The 17,023-nt window shown below is 41.1% G+C and overlaps 1 protein-coding gene and 1 long non-coding RNA gene across 2 annotated transcripts in view; one reads left to right on the top strand and one right to left on the bottom strand.

Moving 5' to 3' along the window:
* The first annotated feature begins 3,818 nt into the window (after positions 1-3,818).
* Positions 3,819-6,033, top strand: LOC126404050 (uncharacterized). The gene is made up of 3 exons (XR_007571398.1): positions 3,819-4,293; positions 4,835-5,760; positions 5,904-6,033. It is a non-coding gene; the product is annotated as an uncharacterized LOC126404050 (long non-coding RNA).
* Positions 6,034-10,602: 4,569 nt separating this feature from the next.
* LOC126404030 (lysophosphatidic acid receptor 6) overlaps positions 10,603-17,023 on the bottom strand; it is a 12,802-nt gene continuing 6,381 nt past the window's right edge. The window contains exon 2 of the mRNA XM_050066988.1: positions 10,603-13,004. Within this exon, the coding sequence (XP_049922945.1) occupies positions 12,057-12,998 (942 nt within the window). The 5' untranslated portion in view covers positions 12,999-13,004 and the 3' untranslated portion in view covers positions 10,603-12,056. The remainder of the gene's footprint in view (positions 13,005-17,023) is intronic.

Genomic DNA, 17,023 nt, shown 5'->3' with positions numbered 1-17,023 from the left:
AACACATTTTTCCGAAGTCTGTTCCGAAATCATCATGATGCCCTGTGGTTAAGGTCTGGTTAGGTTTAGGCACAAAAACCACTTGGTTAGGGTCAGGAAAAGATCATGGTGTGGGTTAAAATGAAAAAGAAAGTGACAAACACATAAGCCGTGAGCCTGCTCTGCCTCAAGCAGGTCGCGGCGCACCATACGCCCGCCGCGAGCCATTCAGCACCGCGGACAGTCGGACTAATGGGATGCGCGGACAGTCGGACTAATGGGATGTCGAACCAATGGGCTGTCGAACCAATGACATGGACCCGACGTCGTCACCGGTAAGTTTAGCTAACTAGCTAGTTCAAAACAAGTCAAATACTAACTGTTAGCCTCTCAAATAGCCGCTAATGTTTGTCTGGTTGCTAAACCTGTTGTCCCCAAGCCCACAACCGGACCGTAGTGAGAGTAACACTCCTACCTAGAAGTACGTAACCAAAGCTAGAAATAAGCATACCCGAGTTCTGACATTATGTTTTTTTTTCATAACTTTATAGAGAATGATATAGAACCAACACGGCCACCCACTCCTCTGGCCGAAGGGGAAACAAGTGGCAGTAGCTCACCTGCTGATGATGACCAGCAACATCCTAATGGTAAGTTATCCTACATACAACGGTTTGTTTATGATGACGTGATGTTTGCTATACTTACAGTTTAGCTAATGTTAGCTGTACAAAATATTAGACTTGGGGTGCTAGCTACTATGAGTTCCTGAATTATGTTTTGTATTTGCATATAGCTATAGAAAATAGAGCTGATGATTCTGCTACACAGCCATCCACTGCTACAGCTTTGCCTGTTCAGGGTAATATTTCAATACCTTAATTGTAATGCATAACAACAGTGCAACTGAATCAACAACAATACCACTAAATGAACTGAAAACAGCAGTACTGTAATGTTACATTTGTGTGGTTCAGATAATAGTATTCTTAGCTAAAAGTGCTACTGTATTTCTTGTCTAGGTGCGTCAAGACGCAGAAGGCCTCGTAGCAGTGCTCATCAGCATCACAAGTTCCTGAAAAGAGCGCAGCAGACACAACGCCAGTGGTTGGGGCAGCAAAGAGAGCTGAGCTGTGTCAGGGAGGAAAGGATCTTAACCCAGCAACTAACCCAAGTAGTTGCTGAGACTGCCTGCTCAACAGGTTTTTTAATCAACCAAATACTCACATCATTAAGCCACTTCACATCCCAGGCCACTCCACAGCCCCAGCATATCCTCAGTCCCATGACATGTACCAAAGGTTCAGATACTCACCTGACAGCCACCCTGGGCATCACTCTCCAGCACAAACTCCACACCCAAGCACACCTTCATCTGAAGGTCATGCAGATGACCATAGTGAATCAAGGTTCTACCAACACTTGTAGTGAGACAGTTGTGCATTATTTGTTCTTTGCCCATCCATGTTGTTTAGGCCCACACTTTTGTTTTGAGGCTGCAACTTGATTTCACATTTCAGTGCATGTTGCACTTTATTTCTTAAGAAAAGGAAATCTATATTTTTATTTACTTTAAGTAAATGTGATTTATTTGTTGGCTTTTGAAATATAGCTGTTAGCTCTACTGTACAAAATGTTCACAAAAGTTTACAAAAAGTGTTTACAAAAAAGTTAACTTAAATATGTAAACATACGGGGCGTCGGTGGCAGGCGCCCCATGTACAAGGCTGTTGCCGCAGCGGCCGAGGTTCGACTCCAGCCTGTGGCCCTTTGCTGCATGTCACTCCCTCTCTCTCCCCCCTTCACACTTGTCTGTCCTATCAAATAAAGGCTAAAAAATGCCCCAAAAAATATCTTAAGAAAAAAAAAATGTAAACATACTGCTCCTTCAACAGTGGCTGTTAGCTATACTTTATAAAATGTTTACAAAATGTCAACATAAGTTTACAAAAAAGTTGACTTAAATATGTAAACATGTTACAGAAACAAGTTTGGAATTAAACTTTTTTTTTTTTTAAATAAAGCTGTGAAAGTGTAAATTCAAAGCAAGTGTTTAACTTTGAACCTCAGATGTGTGCAACTTCTATATAACTAGTGCTCTTAAAATTATTCAACACCCAACCTCTTAAATGTGTGCACCCTCTGTTTATAACTGGTGCTGGTAAATGTCTATCCCTCCTACACCAAGCGCCTACAGAGGGGGAAATGTGCAGCCATGTAAGCAGGTAGTACTTGTCTGACAGAGGTGGCATCATCAGTATTGTGAGTATTGTTGGCATGTTGCACAGGCTGAGGGAACTGCCTCTCGAGAGCTGCTGCTTCCTCTGCCCATCCAGGGTGGACCCGCTCTTTCTCCCTCTCGCAGAAGTTGTGCAGGGCACCACACGTTGCAACCATGAAGGGTGTAAAAGTAAAATGGAAATCACTGCGCTTCAGGAGGACTCGCCATCTGGACTTAAGCCTCCCAAAGGCGGTCTGCACTGCCGTTGTTGCTGAGCTCAGGTAAAAGTTGAATGACTCCTGCTCTGGTGTCAGTCTGGGAGACTGCGGGTAGCCCTTCATGAGCCAAGGCAAGAGTGGATATGCAGGATCCCCAAGTATGAAGAAACCCACATCCTTCCCTTCAATCTGCACATCTCTCTGAAACAGGATATTAGAATATGAACATCAAACATAAGTAGGCTATTATCAGTCTAGTCATAACAGTTTGTCATTTCATGACATGCATAAAATGCCAGGTACCCGGCAACTCAAATGATACATGACATCTCTACATGCATACCTTTGGAAGCAGGTGGGAGTTCCGAAACAGATCAGACTGCTTGAGGACGTTGGCATGATGGGCTGAGACGGGGAAACTGGCGGCGCAGGTGAGGTGGTGAATTGAAGCCAGATTCATCTCATACATTTAATGTCATCACATATCAGACTTACAGATCCACATAATCATAAACACCCAAGCCTGCAGTGTTATAGATGTGTTCCTTTAGCAAGCCATTAGGCCTACTACTGTATTTGCAGCACTATGTTCATACATCATACAACCATCTTCAAATGATATAGAGCGGTGGATAGCACTGATTGATTATTAATTGTGACAAGGTGTCTAATTGCTGAGTAAGCATAGAAATAGCGCGATGACACCTGTGCGTAATGCTGCACAATGGATGCGCTGTGTAGTGTAAAAGTCTAAACCTTCTACAAAAAACTAATACTGCATTTATACATATATACAATATAACTGTGTGAACTTTTAGTGACATCTCAGTTGTGAACTCTTATTGACTCATATATGCAATATAACTGTGTGAACTCTTAGTGACATCTCAGCTGTGAACTCTTATTGACTCATATGACTTATCACGCGCTGTGTAATGATATAATGCATCAACCTACACTCACATAATGTTGTGAACTTACAGTGACACTCATACAAGTTACCACGCGCTGTGTGAAAGAAGAGAGAACACTCACTTGATTGTACTGTCTAATGCATTTAAGAATTATATTACACTCACTTGATTGTATGACCTAATGCACTTAAGAGTTATATTATACAGGAAAGATCACACACACACTCAAATGATTGTATTACGGAAGCACGAGGGACTGTAGCATGAGAGTCCCCAGAGATCACATGTTTTTTAAAAAATAGAGTGAGAGCGAGTCCGGAAATACTGGTGGCAGATTCCAGTTTGAGCCAGAACATAGGCAAAGTCTGCCACCAGTAGAAACGGATCGAAATGGGAAGGACTACAGAAATGGGTGGAGATCTCTTCGACCTCCACCAGCATATAAGCCAGAGAACTGAAAGCAGAAGTCAGTCGTCCTCCGGAGGTTGACTCATGACTTTGTCTGTGTTGTTGCCTGTAAACACAATAAACTCGATTGCATCAGATTCTGCCTCTCTCCAGTGCCTTATTAAGTACCTGCCAGCTGAACCTAAGATACTGAGTTGACAACAGAAGACTTTTTAGAAGAAACAAGGAGGACAGGATCGGGAGCCGCCAGGCCCATTTCCAGGCACCGATTTGTGTCACTTCAGCTGACACTGCTTGAAGATTATGCCAATGGTAGGATCAGGATGGAGAGAGTTTTTAGGGACCACGGAGATTTCCTGGCCCATGACGATGACTGGCTAATAAGCCGATTTAGATTCCCTAGAGCAGTGCTCTTGGATCTATGTGCTGAACTGGGTCCAGTGTTAGACAGACTGACCCGCTGGAACCGCGCCATCCCGATGCATTTACGGGTGCTGCTGACCACTCTTGGGTTTCTGGCAACAGGTTCTTTCCAGCGAGAATTAGCCAACAGGTATGTGTCAAATATGATTAACAATATATCATGTTATATGTTCTGCCTAAAGCCCCGTTTGGGTGTGATATAATGCAGTTAAATTCTGTCCTTAGGTATGGGATATCGCAGCCATCCCTAAGCACAATAATGCCAGCCGTTTTGGATAGCATTGTTAACATGGACAGTCGATACATCAGTGGGTGAACAGGCCAACATTAAAAGACAATTTGTAGCAATGTCCGGTTTTCCAAATCTAATCGGCGCAACTGACTGCACTCGCATCCGAGTGAAAATGAATTTGTCTCAGTGAACCCTAAAAATGTGCATACAATCAATGCACAAGTTATTTGTGCCTCAAACATGGTTCTGACAAATTTAATGGCACGGTGCCCTTGCTCCACACATGACTCATTCATCCTGATGCACAGCAGTGTAGGGAACAGACTGCAGGCAGGCGCTGCGCATGATGTCTGGCTCCTTGTTAAGTACATAAACACCATTGTAGAAATTCTAATGATTAAAGCCTGATTTATAATTACTCTTCTGTTATACCTTGCAGGTGACAGTGGCTACCCCCTGGCTCCTCACCCCATTCACCAACCCGCAGAGCGCAGAAGAGGTGCGCTTTAATGTGGCTCGTGCGCGCTGCACTGTGTAGCGAACTATCGGCCTCCTTGAAAAACCTGTGGAGGTGTTTAGATGCCTCGGGGGGCAGACTGCTCTATCACCCTAGCCTGAGTGTCAGACTGAAGCTCCCAGAACCTTCAGTCTGACATCGCCTCCATTGAAGGCGATTTACAAGGGGGAGGGAATTTGATTTTTCCCTAGCCAATCAGTAGAGATCAACGACTCACCCAGAATCTGACGTCATTAGTATCCATGCCTCGGGGGTGCCGAAAACAAGCGAGCATTACCCGTTCAAAATGTCTCCGTCGTCGTGCACGCCCAGCTGCATCGCCGTTAAATCCAGTTTAGCAGCTTCCTTAATTTGATCCTCCATTAACGCGAGTAGTCGCGAAATACCTCGATAGCATCGTTAATGTGGTCTGTAGGATCTGTAGCGGTCGCCATTGTTGCTATTCTCACCAGTTACCCACCGGCGCACAGCTTGACATCAGCGTGGCGCTGATTGGCTAATCGCTAGACCCACCCCCACCCCCGGCGTTCATTGGTCCTTCCATCGTTTGGACGAGATAAATCACAAATTCATTGCAGTATGCCAGACCAGAGATGCAAGCCTACTCAGTTGAGTGGGCGGGGTCTATGGTCTGGAACCAGGCTACTATCACCCAGCAAAGGTGTGTAAAATTATTAGGGCGCGTGGTGTTCTGCACAACCTGGCACTGAGGGATGCCATTCCCCTCCCGCCTGGCCTCCCTCCCCCACAGCATGAGGACCCCGACCTACAGCCACCTCCCCGACATGAAAAATTTCAACAGGGAACAAGGCTCCGTGAAGGTGTCATGCGGTGTTTGTAATAAGACAGTAAGTATGTTTCATTTTTTAACAAGATCTATAATGGAGATGGCAATTTCAGACATGACATCATACATGTTACTAATGACGCGTATTTGTTGGAGTTCGTCTCTGACTTAAAACTGATTGCACTGATGGTGTCTCTCTCCCAGGTGCTGAGCAGCGCACTGGTGCTGGGGACAGCCAGGCCTGCAGCCACGGTGCCAGGACACGCCGTGCCGAGAACCTCCTCGTCACCCAACACAACACATAAGTCCACTGTGCCTTTTCACAAGTCTCTGTTGAAATATTTAATTCATACATTTAATAAACAGATAAAACTGTACTTTACCGGTCTCCTCTGTGGTCTCTGCCAAATCTGTGTCTCCTTCCCTCTCCGACACTTTGCCACACACGCTGGCCGTCCCAAGGATGAAGGCTATTTTGGTGTCCAGTGGTGTGGGCTCAGGTGTGCCCTGGCCCCCACCTGTAGCAGACACGCTTTGGCGGTGCCATGCCACTTCCCTCTTGGCCTCCACCTTCAGATCAGACCACTTCTTCACCTCTGCCACAGATCTCTCTGTTGCACTCACACTATTTACTCACTTGTTTTTCTTTTATTAGTGATGCCACTACTGTGACCACCAAATAATATAATTTTCCTGGCCTCCACCTCCCCCACAAGCACCTCTATTTCGTTCTCTGTGAAATTCCTTTTCCTTGTCCTTGTCTTCTCTGCCATGATTGGTGCATGAAATGCCACTGATCAGCAGGCTTATTTATATGCAAAAATATTCATGAGGTACCTTGCATTGACAATTCATGGTATAATGTGGGTGTGTAGAGGGCTGCATATGAGGTGAATCCACCTGCGCAACCTTCCAGGTGGACTGTGATTTATAAAGGGAAAAGTGCTTGCAGGTGTGTGTGCGCACGGTTTTATAAATCATATTATTTTTTGGTGTACGCCATTTTCAGCTTTTGGGTGCAGTACACTTTTAGTATGGATCCTATGCAATGTTTTATAAATGAGCCCCAAATGATTCTGTTACTGCAATGCCTATTTTTTTTTCAATGTAGCCTACTGCAAAACTAAAAGGTTTGTGACCTGGCCGCCATGTTGGAAGTAATCGAGCCAAAACAAAGCTCCACCCAGAGGCCACTGCAAACTTTCTTATTTTGCAGCTAAACAGTTGGATAGAGTACTGAAAGTCTATGCTCCCATACAAAATGACTCAAGTAAAAGTGAAAGTTACCATTTGAGAAACCTCCTCAAGTAAAGGTAAAAAAGTACCTGGTTAATAAAATACTTAAAGTACAAGATACTTTCCATTTGAATATTTTAGGGTGTGCGGGCCACTCCAAAATAATGAAAAAACAGCACTTTTTGACAAAACTTTTTCTTTTTTATTACTTAATAATCCCAACCCCTTTTGATGAGGGTTAATGAATTCAAAAGGCCAACATACCACAAACCCTAAGATAAGTTAATGTCATTATCATAACATTAAAGATTAATGATAATAATAATAATAATAATACATCACACTTATATAGCACTTTTTGGAGTTGGTCAGGGGTTGGCAGGTCTGAAGAGATGGGCTTGCAGGGCCTTTTGAATGCTGACAATGTGGAGGCAGTTTTTCGCATGGTGTGCTAGTGAATTCCATATGAGGGGAGAGCGACTGAAAACACCCTGTCACCCCAGGTTTGCCACTTGGTCCTGGGCATCAGCACAGCGAATCAGTCAAATGTCTGCGGGAAAATCACCTGGCATTGACAGATTTCCGCAAGAATTCTATTCAGTGTTTCACAATAAACTTACCCCTCTGTTGCTATCCCATTATAATGAAGTTATCCAAAATGGCCTTTTCTCTCCATCTTCAAATACAGCATCAATAATTCTAATTCCTAAGAAAAATAAAGATCCTTTACTATGTGAGAGTCAACGCCCCCTATCCATTTTGAATTGTGATTTAAAGATATTTGCTAAGGTGCTATCAAATAGGCTTGAAAGGGTGATAATGAAACTGGTGCACCCGGACCAAGTAGGGTTCATAAAACAACGACATGGTTCAGATAGCATAAGACGACTACTGAATATAAAATGGACAAACCGAAAATCCCCCACTCCTTCCCTAGCGTTGGCCTTAGATGCTGAGAAGGCCTTCGATAGGGTGGAGTAGGGGTACCTGTTCAAATCGCTTGAGAAATATGGCTTTGGACCCAATTTCATTCGTTGTGTAAAAAGTTTATATTCTGGTGCCCGAGCTTCAGTTATCACCAATGGTATAGCATCATGCAATTTTGAGCTTCATAGGGGAACCAGACAGGGATGCCCCCTCTCTCCTCTGCTGTCCTGGCCCTTGAACCACTTGCTATTGCTATAAGACAGAATCCTCACATTACAGGAGTGACAATCGGTAATGAAGTACACAAATTGTCATTATATGCTGATGACGTCATCCTGTTCCTCTCACAGCCCTCTAAATCAGTTAGGAGTGTTCTGAATATCTGGTCCAAAACAGAGGCCTTCCCCCTCTCTGACTTAGCATCTATGCCTGACTTAAGTGCTTTTAATATTTGCATCCCTAAGCATGGCATTAAATATCTTGGCATTAAATTTCCACTTGAGATCGAAAATATACAAAAAATAAACTATGCAAGTATACTTGAAGAAATGAAAATGCAGTTTGAGAGGTGGAAGGGACTCAATCTTTCCCTTTGGGGTAAAATATCATCTATAAAAATTATGGTGTATCCAAAATTGTTTTACCTATGTAATATGCTGCCAATTCAAATACCTAATAATATATATAAGCAATTTGATAAACTTATTAATGTTTTCTTATGGAGTGGGAAAAAGGCACGGTTTAGTTTAGTAACTTTTCAAACACCTAAGAGGGAAGGAGGATTTAACCTGCCTAATATCCAGTTATATCATTGGGCTTTCACACTCCATAAATTAGAACAGTCAGATCCCCTTATCTTAGGCCATCATGGGCTAGCATTGAGCAACATTTTATGACACCTGCTAATCTGGAGGATGCTTTATATATTAAACAGCAGATAATGGAGGAGCCTCATCCCTGTCTGAGTTATATTTATTCCATCTGGAGATCAATCCATAAACTCACTAAGGAAACAGTGTCACAGTCTTCATGGTTACCAATTTGGAATAACCCTTTGATAACTATTGGCAAAAAGCCAATTCAATGGAAAGAGTTTCATAGAAGTTTCATCACTAAGGTGGCTGACCTGTATACAGGTGCTGAATTTAAATCATATTTAGAATTGAACACAGCAATCTCACCAAACTGTATACTCTGGTGGAAATATTTTCAACTAAGAAGTGCTGTTGTTACTTCAAGGAATAAATGTAAAGATCCTCCAAGGGTAACATATTGGGATAACTGTTTATTGGTAAATGATCAATCTAAAATAAATGCACCTGGAATATACAAAGAACTCAATGACAAAATAACAGCAAACTTTAAAGCAACTAAGGCTCTGTGGAGTACAGACTTGGGATGTGATATAACTGAAGATGAATGGAACCAGATTTGGGTCAGAGCACATACAGTCTCTAAGGATGTGTCATTAAAGTTAACACAACTAAAAACTGTGCACAGATACCATTGGACTCCTAGTAAGTTACACAGAATTGGCCTTAGACAAACAGGTTTGTGTTGGAGGTGCTCAGCTCAAGAAGGGACCTACCTACACATGGTTTGGGACTGTAGGACAATTAAGAACTTTTGGGCTGAGGTTTGTCAGTGTGTGAGCAAAATAACTAGATCTCACATAGAGCCAGATTTGCCTTCTGGGTATCTTTTCCAGGCTTGTAAATCAGTCTAACAACAAATGGCTAAATATAGCTTTCACAGTTGCTAAAAAGTTATTATATTGTAAATGGAAAGACATTTCAGCTTCTACTATCCAAGAATGGTTCAATGTACTCGCAAAAATAGCAAAACTGGAAAGAGTCATATACTGTAACACAAACTCTGTGGACAAATATGAAAAAATTTGGTCTTCCTTTTTATCTGCTGTGGCATGATCGATAATAAAATGAATTTGTTTTGATAGTAACGTTCCTGGATGTCCAAATATGTGAATGTGTAGGAATTTGCATCAATTTTGCTTATGGCATGTTGTGTTCTACTAGGCAAATATGGTGCCCATTTCGATTTAATGTCTATGGATATATTGAAGCACTGTATTTGTTTTCTTTTCTTTCTCTATTATTCATTTATTTGCTTCCTTGTATTATTTATTTTCTTATTTCATTTTCTTATAAATGTTTTTTTTTTTTTGCAGATTTGGTGTGTGTGAGTGATGAGGATACAAAACAAGATTTTGTATAGGGCCAAGATTCAGCCGTCATGTGGAAATGTGATGGACAGATCTCACTGCAGAATTCAGTCAGGGATGAATAGTCAACATACGTTATCATCAGCTCACTCATGCAAACGTCAGCTGCTGACTCATTAACTGTAATGATGCCATTAAATTCAAACAGTCTAGGGTTACCTAACTGGTAATGGTGACATTAATACTAACAGCCTTACCTCACTGACTTGGGTTGAATTTTTACTGACATGTTACTTGTAACACGTTACCCACCCCCAGTATACAGTATACTAAAAAATGTTTCTGAAATCATTTTAGGTGCAATGCAGTAACAGAATCATGATTAATCGATAAGCACTGCCTAGTTTGACAGTTTGACCACAGTTCACAAGCAGTGGTTGACATTATTAAAAGCCGAGTTAGAGACTCCTCGTCTCTGATTGGTTGTTTTCTTGATTTTTGCAAATTCCATTCATAGCACTATGAGAAGGCAGAGGAGTGTTTTTTCACAGATTATCTGAACTATTGTTAGGGTAAAGTGACAGCTATAAAAAAAATTGCTTTTTGTCAGTTTAGCAAAAAAAAGTAGCCAACCACTGTAGCTCTACGATTCACTCTGACTTCTTCTCACATGATGGCTAATTATTTGTTAAATTATTTGAACAAATCAATAGTAACATATCATATCATTTATTGGCTAAGCAACTTTAGTCCAGATGAACTTCCATGAAAAATAAATATATGTTGCAATGAAAAATACATGTTTAATTAAAGAAAACAAAAACAATATTAATGTATCATAATAAATGGTTAAAAATCAATGCTTTGGCTTTTGGACACTCCAAAGGGCAGCCTTCTTGGTGACTGCCTCATTCACCTGGACATGGACTGCTCTGAAATATGGAATGGTTTTTATGAGTGGTGTTTGAGACGTAATTGCTCTCTGGGTTCTACAGGTACATTACACATTACACAAAGTGCTGGTTGGGTCATTGAACAGAATTTCAAACCCCCTCCCCTCACAGCTATAGAAGTGGAGGGGCTATTCCAACATTTTTGTTGCTTTATGAAACCAACAACCATTGCACCATTATCCCAATTGTACAATTATTGTGTTAAGACAACACAAATTTAGTTACAGTGTTAATGCACATAATGTAACAAAAGCCAAGCAGGATCCAGAAATTGGCAGTAAAATTAGTACAATTAGTTGCGTGTCCTCAAATCCAGTAGTTATACTTTTTGTTCTATTTCTCCAGTGATTCCAGAGCGTAGCTGTACAACTGCAGAATAACTTCAGTCAGCCCTTTCTCAGAAAATTAAAATCTACCAACTAGACATTGATAAAAAAAAGTGAAACTAAGCAAAAAATAACCACTTAAACCAAGGGCTCATTCATATTCCCTTTAAATATGAAAATAGACAAGTCCATTTTAGATGCGTCCTTTATGATGGCATAGATACAGTCAATGGATGGCATTAGAGGGCAGAGTCCAAAGTTTTACACAACAACAAGCACGGCAACGATGAGCGAGATCATAAAAATGAATCTTTTAATGGAGGCAGAGTTGTAGACGGTGGCGGTGAATACATCATGACACATGGATGGAGACTTTTCACTATGTTTCCAATTCGTTTCGTTCTGTCATTCTTTAAATGTCTTTGTTACCTCTAAGGATTGTTTCTTGCTTTAACTATGGTACACTGCCCCCAAGATCTCTGGTGGTTCTGCTCTGTTTTATCTGTACGCTCTCAGAAAGCATGCACAAATACGGACAAAATAAACTAAGGGTACGGATGGAAGGCTCTGTTTGTGTTTGTATTTAACGTTGAGCATAACTGAGCCCTTACAGATGCTGCATCTACAGTGATAACATATATATACAATCCCAAACTAAAAGTTCACCATTGTTGACAACCAGCTTTGAAGTTTTTGAATGGCAGTGTCCATTGAGTGGTTTCCCAGCAGTCCCTTAGCTGTTAGGCACTCTGCTCCTGTTGTTTAAGTCAGAACTTTGACTATTCAAAGGAAACATCCTCCGAAAAGCGTTTATGTCTACTTTCCTCCTGAAGGTATCTGTGGTAAAATAGTATGCAATGGGATCCAGTACTGTATTAAGACATGCCACCATCAGGCTGTAGCGGTATGCGGCCCGCGTTGGGCATGATGTTTTTACTCCATGCATATAGACAAAAACCAGGGTGGCATGATAAGGGAGGAAGCTGAGTAGAAAAATAAGAATGCTGGTGGCAATCATCCTCTGGATCTTTCCACTGTCCACCAGGTTGGTCTGGGCCACAGAGCTTCGTCGGACAGCACGAACCAAACCCCAGGAGCAGATCAGCATGATTACCAGTGGGACTCCAAACCCTACAAACAGAGTGATAAAAACCACCACGGGTTTTATGGCAAAGACTGGCAGGCTATCAAAACATTCCTTAGTTTTAGCGTCTGCAGATTTGGAAAGGTAGATAGGCAGGCTGGCACCAAAGGTGAACATCCATATCCCGACACAAACCAGCGGCGCTTTCTTTCTTCCTCCCTGGACACGAGCTGACATCGGAAAGGTGACAGCCATGCAACGGTCAAAGCAAATGCAAGTGAGGAGGAAGATGCTCCCATACATGTTGGCCTTCAGGATCAAACCAAGGACCTCACACAGCCACTGCGGAAGGCCCTCATATCCCAGATGGTAGTAGACCCTCATGGGCAACGTGAGGATGAGCAACACATCTGCTATGGCCAGGTTTGTCATGTAGACGATGGTATGTGATCTAGATTTGGTTTGACTAAAAAAAAACACCAAAGCTAAGAGATTAAAAATGAGACCCACTATGAAGATGAAGGAGTACATGCACACAAGAAAGATGTTGATGTCTGCTGTACTGTTGTGGCAAATGGTGGTGTTGGACATAATGACCTAAAAGACAGGAGAGAGAGAAGAGTGGTTAGAAAAAGGGTTTATGGGAGTAATTACATCCTCTATAAGCAGCAAAGACACAAAAATGGTGGTCAGGGTTGATAGATGAGGCAGCTATAATCAACCATAACTGTGGTTTAAAAGCTGTGAACATATATTACACCTCTGATTTATGCAGTGTAGAGTACAGGAACAGTTTTCCACCTACATGACTGACATGTTGTCACAAAAACAGCAAGCAGAAAGTGGTTTGCACACCAAAGAGTGCAGCTGTGACCTAAAGAGCTTTGTGTTAAAATTTGTTTTGTGTGGAGTAGCAGTTACACAGTAACTTAAACTTTACTTCTGAATAACTTCAACCAAATCCCTACAGAAAAACTACATTCGTTGTCAAGCAGCAGAACCTCATCTCTCTGGAACTTGAAATTAAGTGCTGCATGCAATGAACTAGCACGATCAGATGCTGCAGTGACTGGCATGCTGTATTTTCACAACACAGTCTACATACAAAAGGACACAACCACTTAACAACACATTATGTTGTTGTATATTTGTTATATTAAAATTACTTATTGGCAACAGGAAAACAATGCAAATGTAAAGTCTATTATGAACGGTCACAGTTTGGTTGTGAAATGGCTGCTGTTTGGTGAGGTTTAGAGAATAACAACAAAAAAAATCTGGTTAGGTTTTGGAAAAGATTGTGGTTTTGGTTAAAATAACTACACACAGGCAAAAGTAAATGTCTTTGCGTAGGTACTTAATGTACATACTGTAAAACTTAAGTTAATAGCCCGGGCTATTATTTGCTTAAATAACTGAACTCAACAGGTTTATTTGGGACGGGTGTCTATATGGGACAGGCCTTAAAGTCCTTTTACACAAAACTGTTGCTGAGCAAAGATGGGAAATACAATGAAATTGTGATTTAAACCAGTATAAATATTACGTATATAAAAATTAGGCTTCAAATAACATATCAATAATGAATCATTTATTTTATCTAGCTCCAACAGACAGGGCGTCAGAGAGAGAAAGACTTACGACACTAGTTTTATAACATCTGAGGATTACAGCACCTGGCACACTGACACAAAACTACTTTATTCTGTTAAAACAGTACTTACAACTTGGATTGATTTTTATGAGAAACCCTGTTGATGCCTTTGATGAAATCTGAGGGAATATAAATACCTTCACAGGTTATCGAGGAATGAACACAAATTTTGACTATATGCCCGCTTAGAGGTAGGGAGTCACCACTTTTTTTCTGTCTCTGTTGTTCTCCAGGCCGGCAAGTCTCAGCAAGTTTCTGTCTTCTTTAGTGCTCATATTGTAGTTTCAGTAAAGTGAACTGAGCGACTGAATTGTGGAGAATCTACCCGAGCTAACAATATGTAGCATCTCCATATTGACAAAAGTATTTGTATGTGTGAACAAAGCACCCATCTAATGTTAGCTCAAGTGGGTAACCAACAACTTGTTTTATACATCCAAAGAACTTATATAAAAACTGAACTGCTTTGCAACCAGCCCATGCATCTAATTGAGACAGGCCTTTATTTGTCAATATGTGTAGCGACACCGGGCTAGTAAAAGGGACTGGGCGTTTAATTGGGACTAGGCTTTTGATAGAAGTTTTACGGGATGTCAATTACTTTGCGTAGTTAAAGTCTGTAAAGTCATGTCACTATGCTGAATTTTGGTTTCACATGGGACACAAACAGTGGTCTCCTCTATGAAAGTCCTTGGTTTTTGACCCATCCACCATCCCTCACACCCAGCCACAGTACAATTGTTACTAACATTATGTGACTCATGTTACATACATCAATACTGTAGCATGCTTCACATACTAGCACACTACAAAGTTATTAAAATAACTTCACTGTAGGGTTGCAATGGTATGAGATTTTCACTGTACGATAACTGTTCCAGAAAATAGCACGGTTTCATGGTATCACGGTATTACAGAATTTTTATCATTATCATTCAGAATGACCCTTAAAGGAATGAAAATGGAAGGGTTATTGTTGGCTGAAAAAATATTTTATTATTATAATTGAAACTCAAAACTATTTAGTTTATGAAAGTATGTGGAAAAAGTTTCCCCTTAAAAATGACCAAAATAAAGGCGAGATTTAGCGTCCAGTTTTAATATCATAGATATGTAAATGTAAATGGTATGATAACCATCAACTTATTATCACTGTACACTTTGAAACTGGTATATCGCCGCAGCTGTACTCCACTGACTTTTGGTTTCTTATGGAAAACAAACAAGGGGCTCCGGGTGACATCCATTGATAAAGGCATTTAAAGAATTAGAAATAAGAACGGGCTGGCCCTACATAGACTCTCTTGCTCTTTATACTTTGTGTATCCTCCACACAAAAGATCCGTATTGACCTTACATTGGCAAATTTTGTGTGTTGACAGCATGTATTTTTTACATATTTTGTGCCCTCCACCATGTAATGCATTAAGATTTTGTATCTATTTTACATATTTTTATGAGACCGGCCACTTTTGTTTTTGGTTGGCCACTGCAACACCTTGTCAGATGATATCTTGTTGCACTGACAGCCCTATGGCATCAGTGGACTGGCTTCATTGAAATGAACAAGGGGACTGCATTTTTTTACTCTGGCCCAAAGTGGATCTGAACACCATCGCAGGTCCTTAAAAAGTCCAACCAGTGAAAGCAAGAATTTCCTTCTTTAATAATCATCTTGGATAAAAGATATTTAAACCACCTCATCTATTTTTTCTATTCTCTTTCTAATGCTATTATAGCAGTCTTCATTGCTCCCTTGTCTGTAGTGTTGCATCCTTGATTTCATGTTCACTGAATTGAGTATGAAACTATACAGCTGGTCTTATTTCTGCCAACACCCAAAATATGGTGTAACACTTCCTCACTTGTGTTTCCTTTCTTGTGAGATTATGTTGCCCAGCTGTTGAAACTTTGTCAGAACAGAATCAAATGAAATGTTTAGATCGTCAATGATACAAGTAAGTAAAGGAATATTACTGATAACAGGAGATCAGACAGGTAAGAATAGTGATGTTATGCTCAAGCCAGTTTGCTTGACACAGTGTTGATTTTTTGAAGCGCAAGTGTTCCGAGACACTAGCCATGTTTCCATCAGCCTGTTTAGATGTGCATCTAGAAGTATGTCATCGGAAAATTATGATGGAAAATTCAATTTCAATTCAATTCAATTCAAATTAAAATCCCCTAATTCGCACAAACTAAAATACGCTCGCTTTAGCCGGGTTTTGGTTGACTTGAAAAAATGTTGATCCGCAAAACGGGGAATGGAAACAGTTGTGTTCGAATTAAGTCTGACGTAGCGCACCTCTCTCCATGGTGATATCCACACTCCGGGTCGGGAAGGCGTTAATGCATTTACAAGCTGGTTGCCAACCGCCAGAAAACGTAGATGAAGAAGATTGCGAGACTTTGGCACACCCACAATCACGTGACTCCTGAGAGTGAAGCCTCGTTACAGATATTCTTGAGGCTTTTTCATGTCTTCCACTTAGATGCAGTTCTGACATACAGCCAACAGATGTCACTCTTCTGACTATATGAAATGCTTTGAAGCAGTGTGTCATTCTTGAAGCAGTTGTCAAAGTGGTTCACTGCTTCATAAAGCTTAGATTTCAGCATGACTAGGTAAGAAGTGCTGGAAAGTCTTGCATGAGGTTGAAGAACAATCCGGCACTGAGGGAAAGGCAGCAGATACTTATATGCAGGGAGAGCTGATGAGAAGCAACTGTGTGTGCAGGTGAGTGGAGTTGTCTTGATGAGGAGGGCATGTCAGAGGCCGTTTACACGTGGCCGGCTATTTTCATAAAAAGACATTTCACCGTCTCCGTTTTCAAAAAGATCTTTGTTTACACTTGCCCGTGTATATATACACAAGAGCACGCCAAACCTGTAGGTGGCAGTGTAACGAGAAGCTCAAGCCTTCCATGTATCCATTGTCACCATAGCAACATAGGTCGCACTT

The sequence above is a fragment of the Epinephelus moara genome, chromosome 17, assembly GCF_006386435.1.
Source record: "Epinephelus moara isolate mb chromosome 17, YSFRI_EMoa_1.0, whole genome shotgun sequence".
Lineage (NCBI taxonomy): Eukaryota > Metazoa > Chordata > Actinopteri > Perciformes > Serranidae > Epinephelus > Epinephelus moara.
The sequence above is the reverse complement of the archived record's forward strand: the minus strand, read 5'-3'. Positions and strand labels throughout refer to the sequence as shown.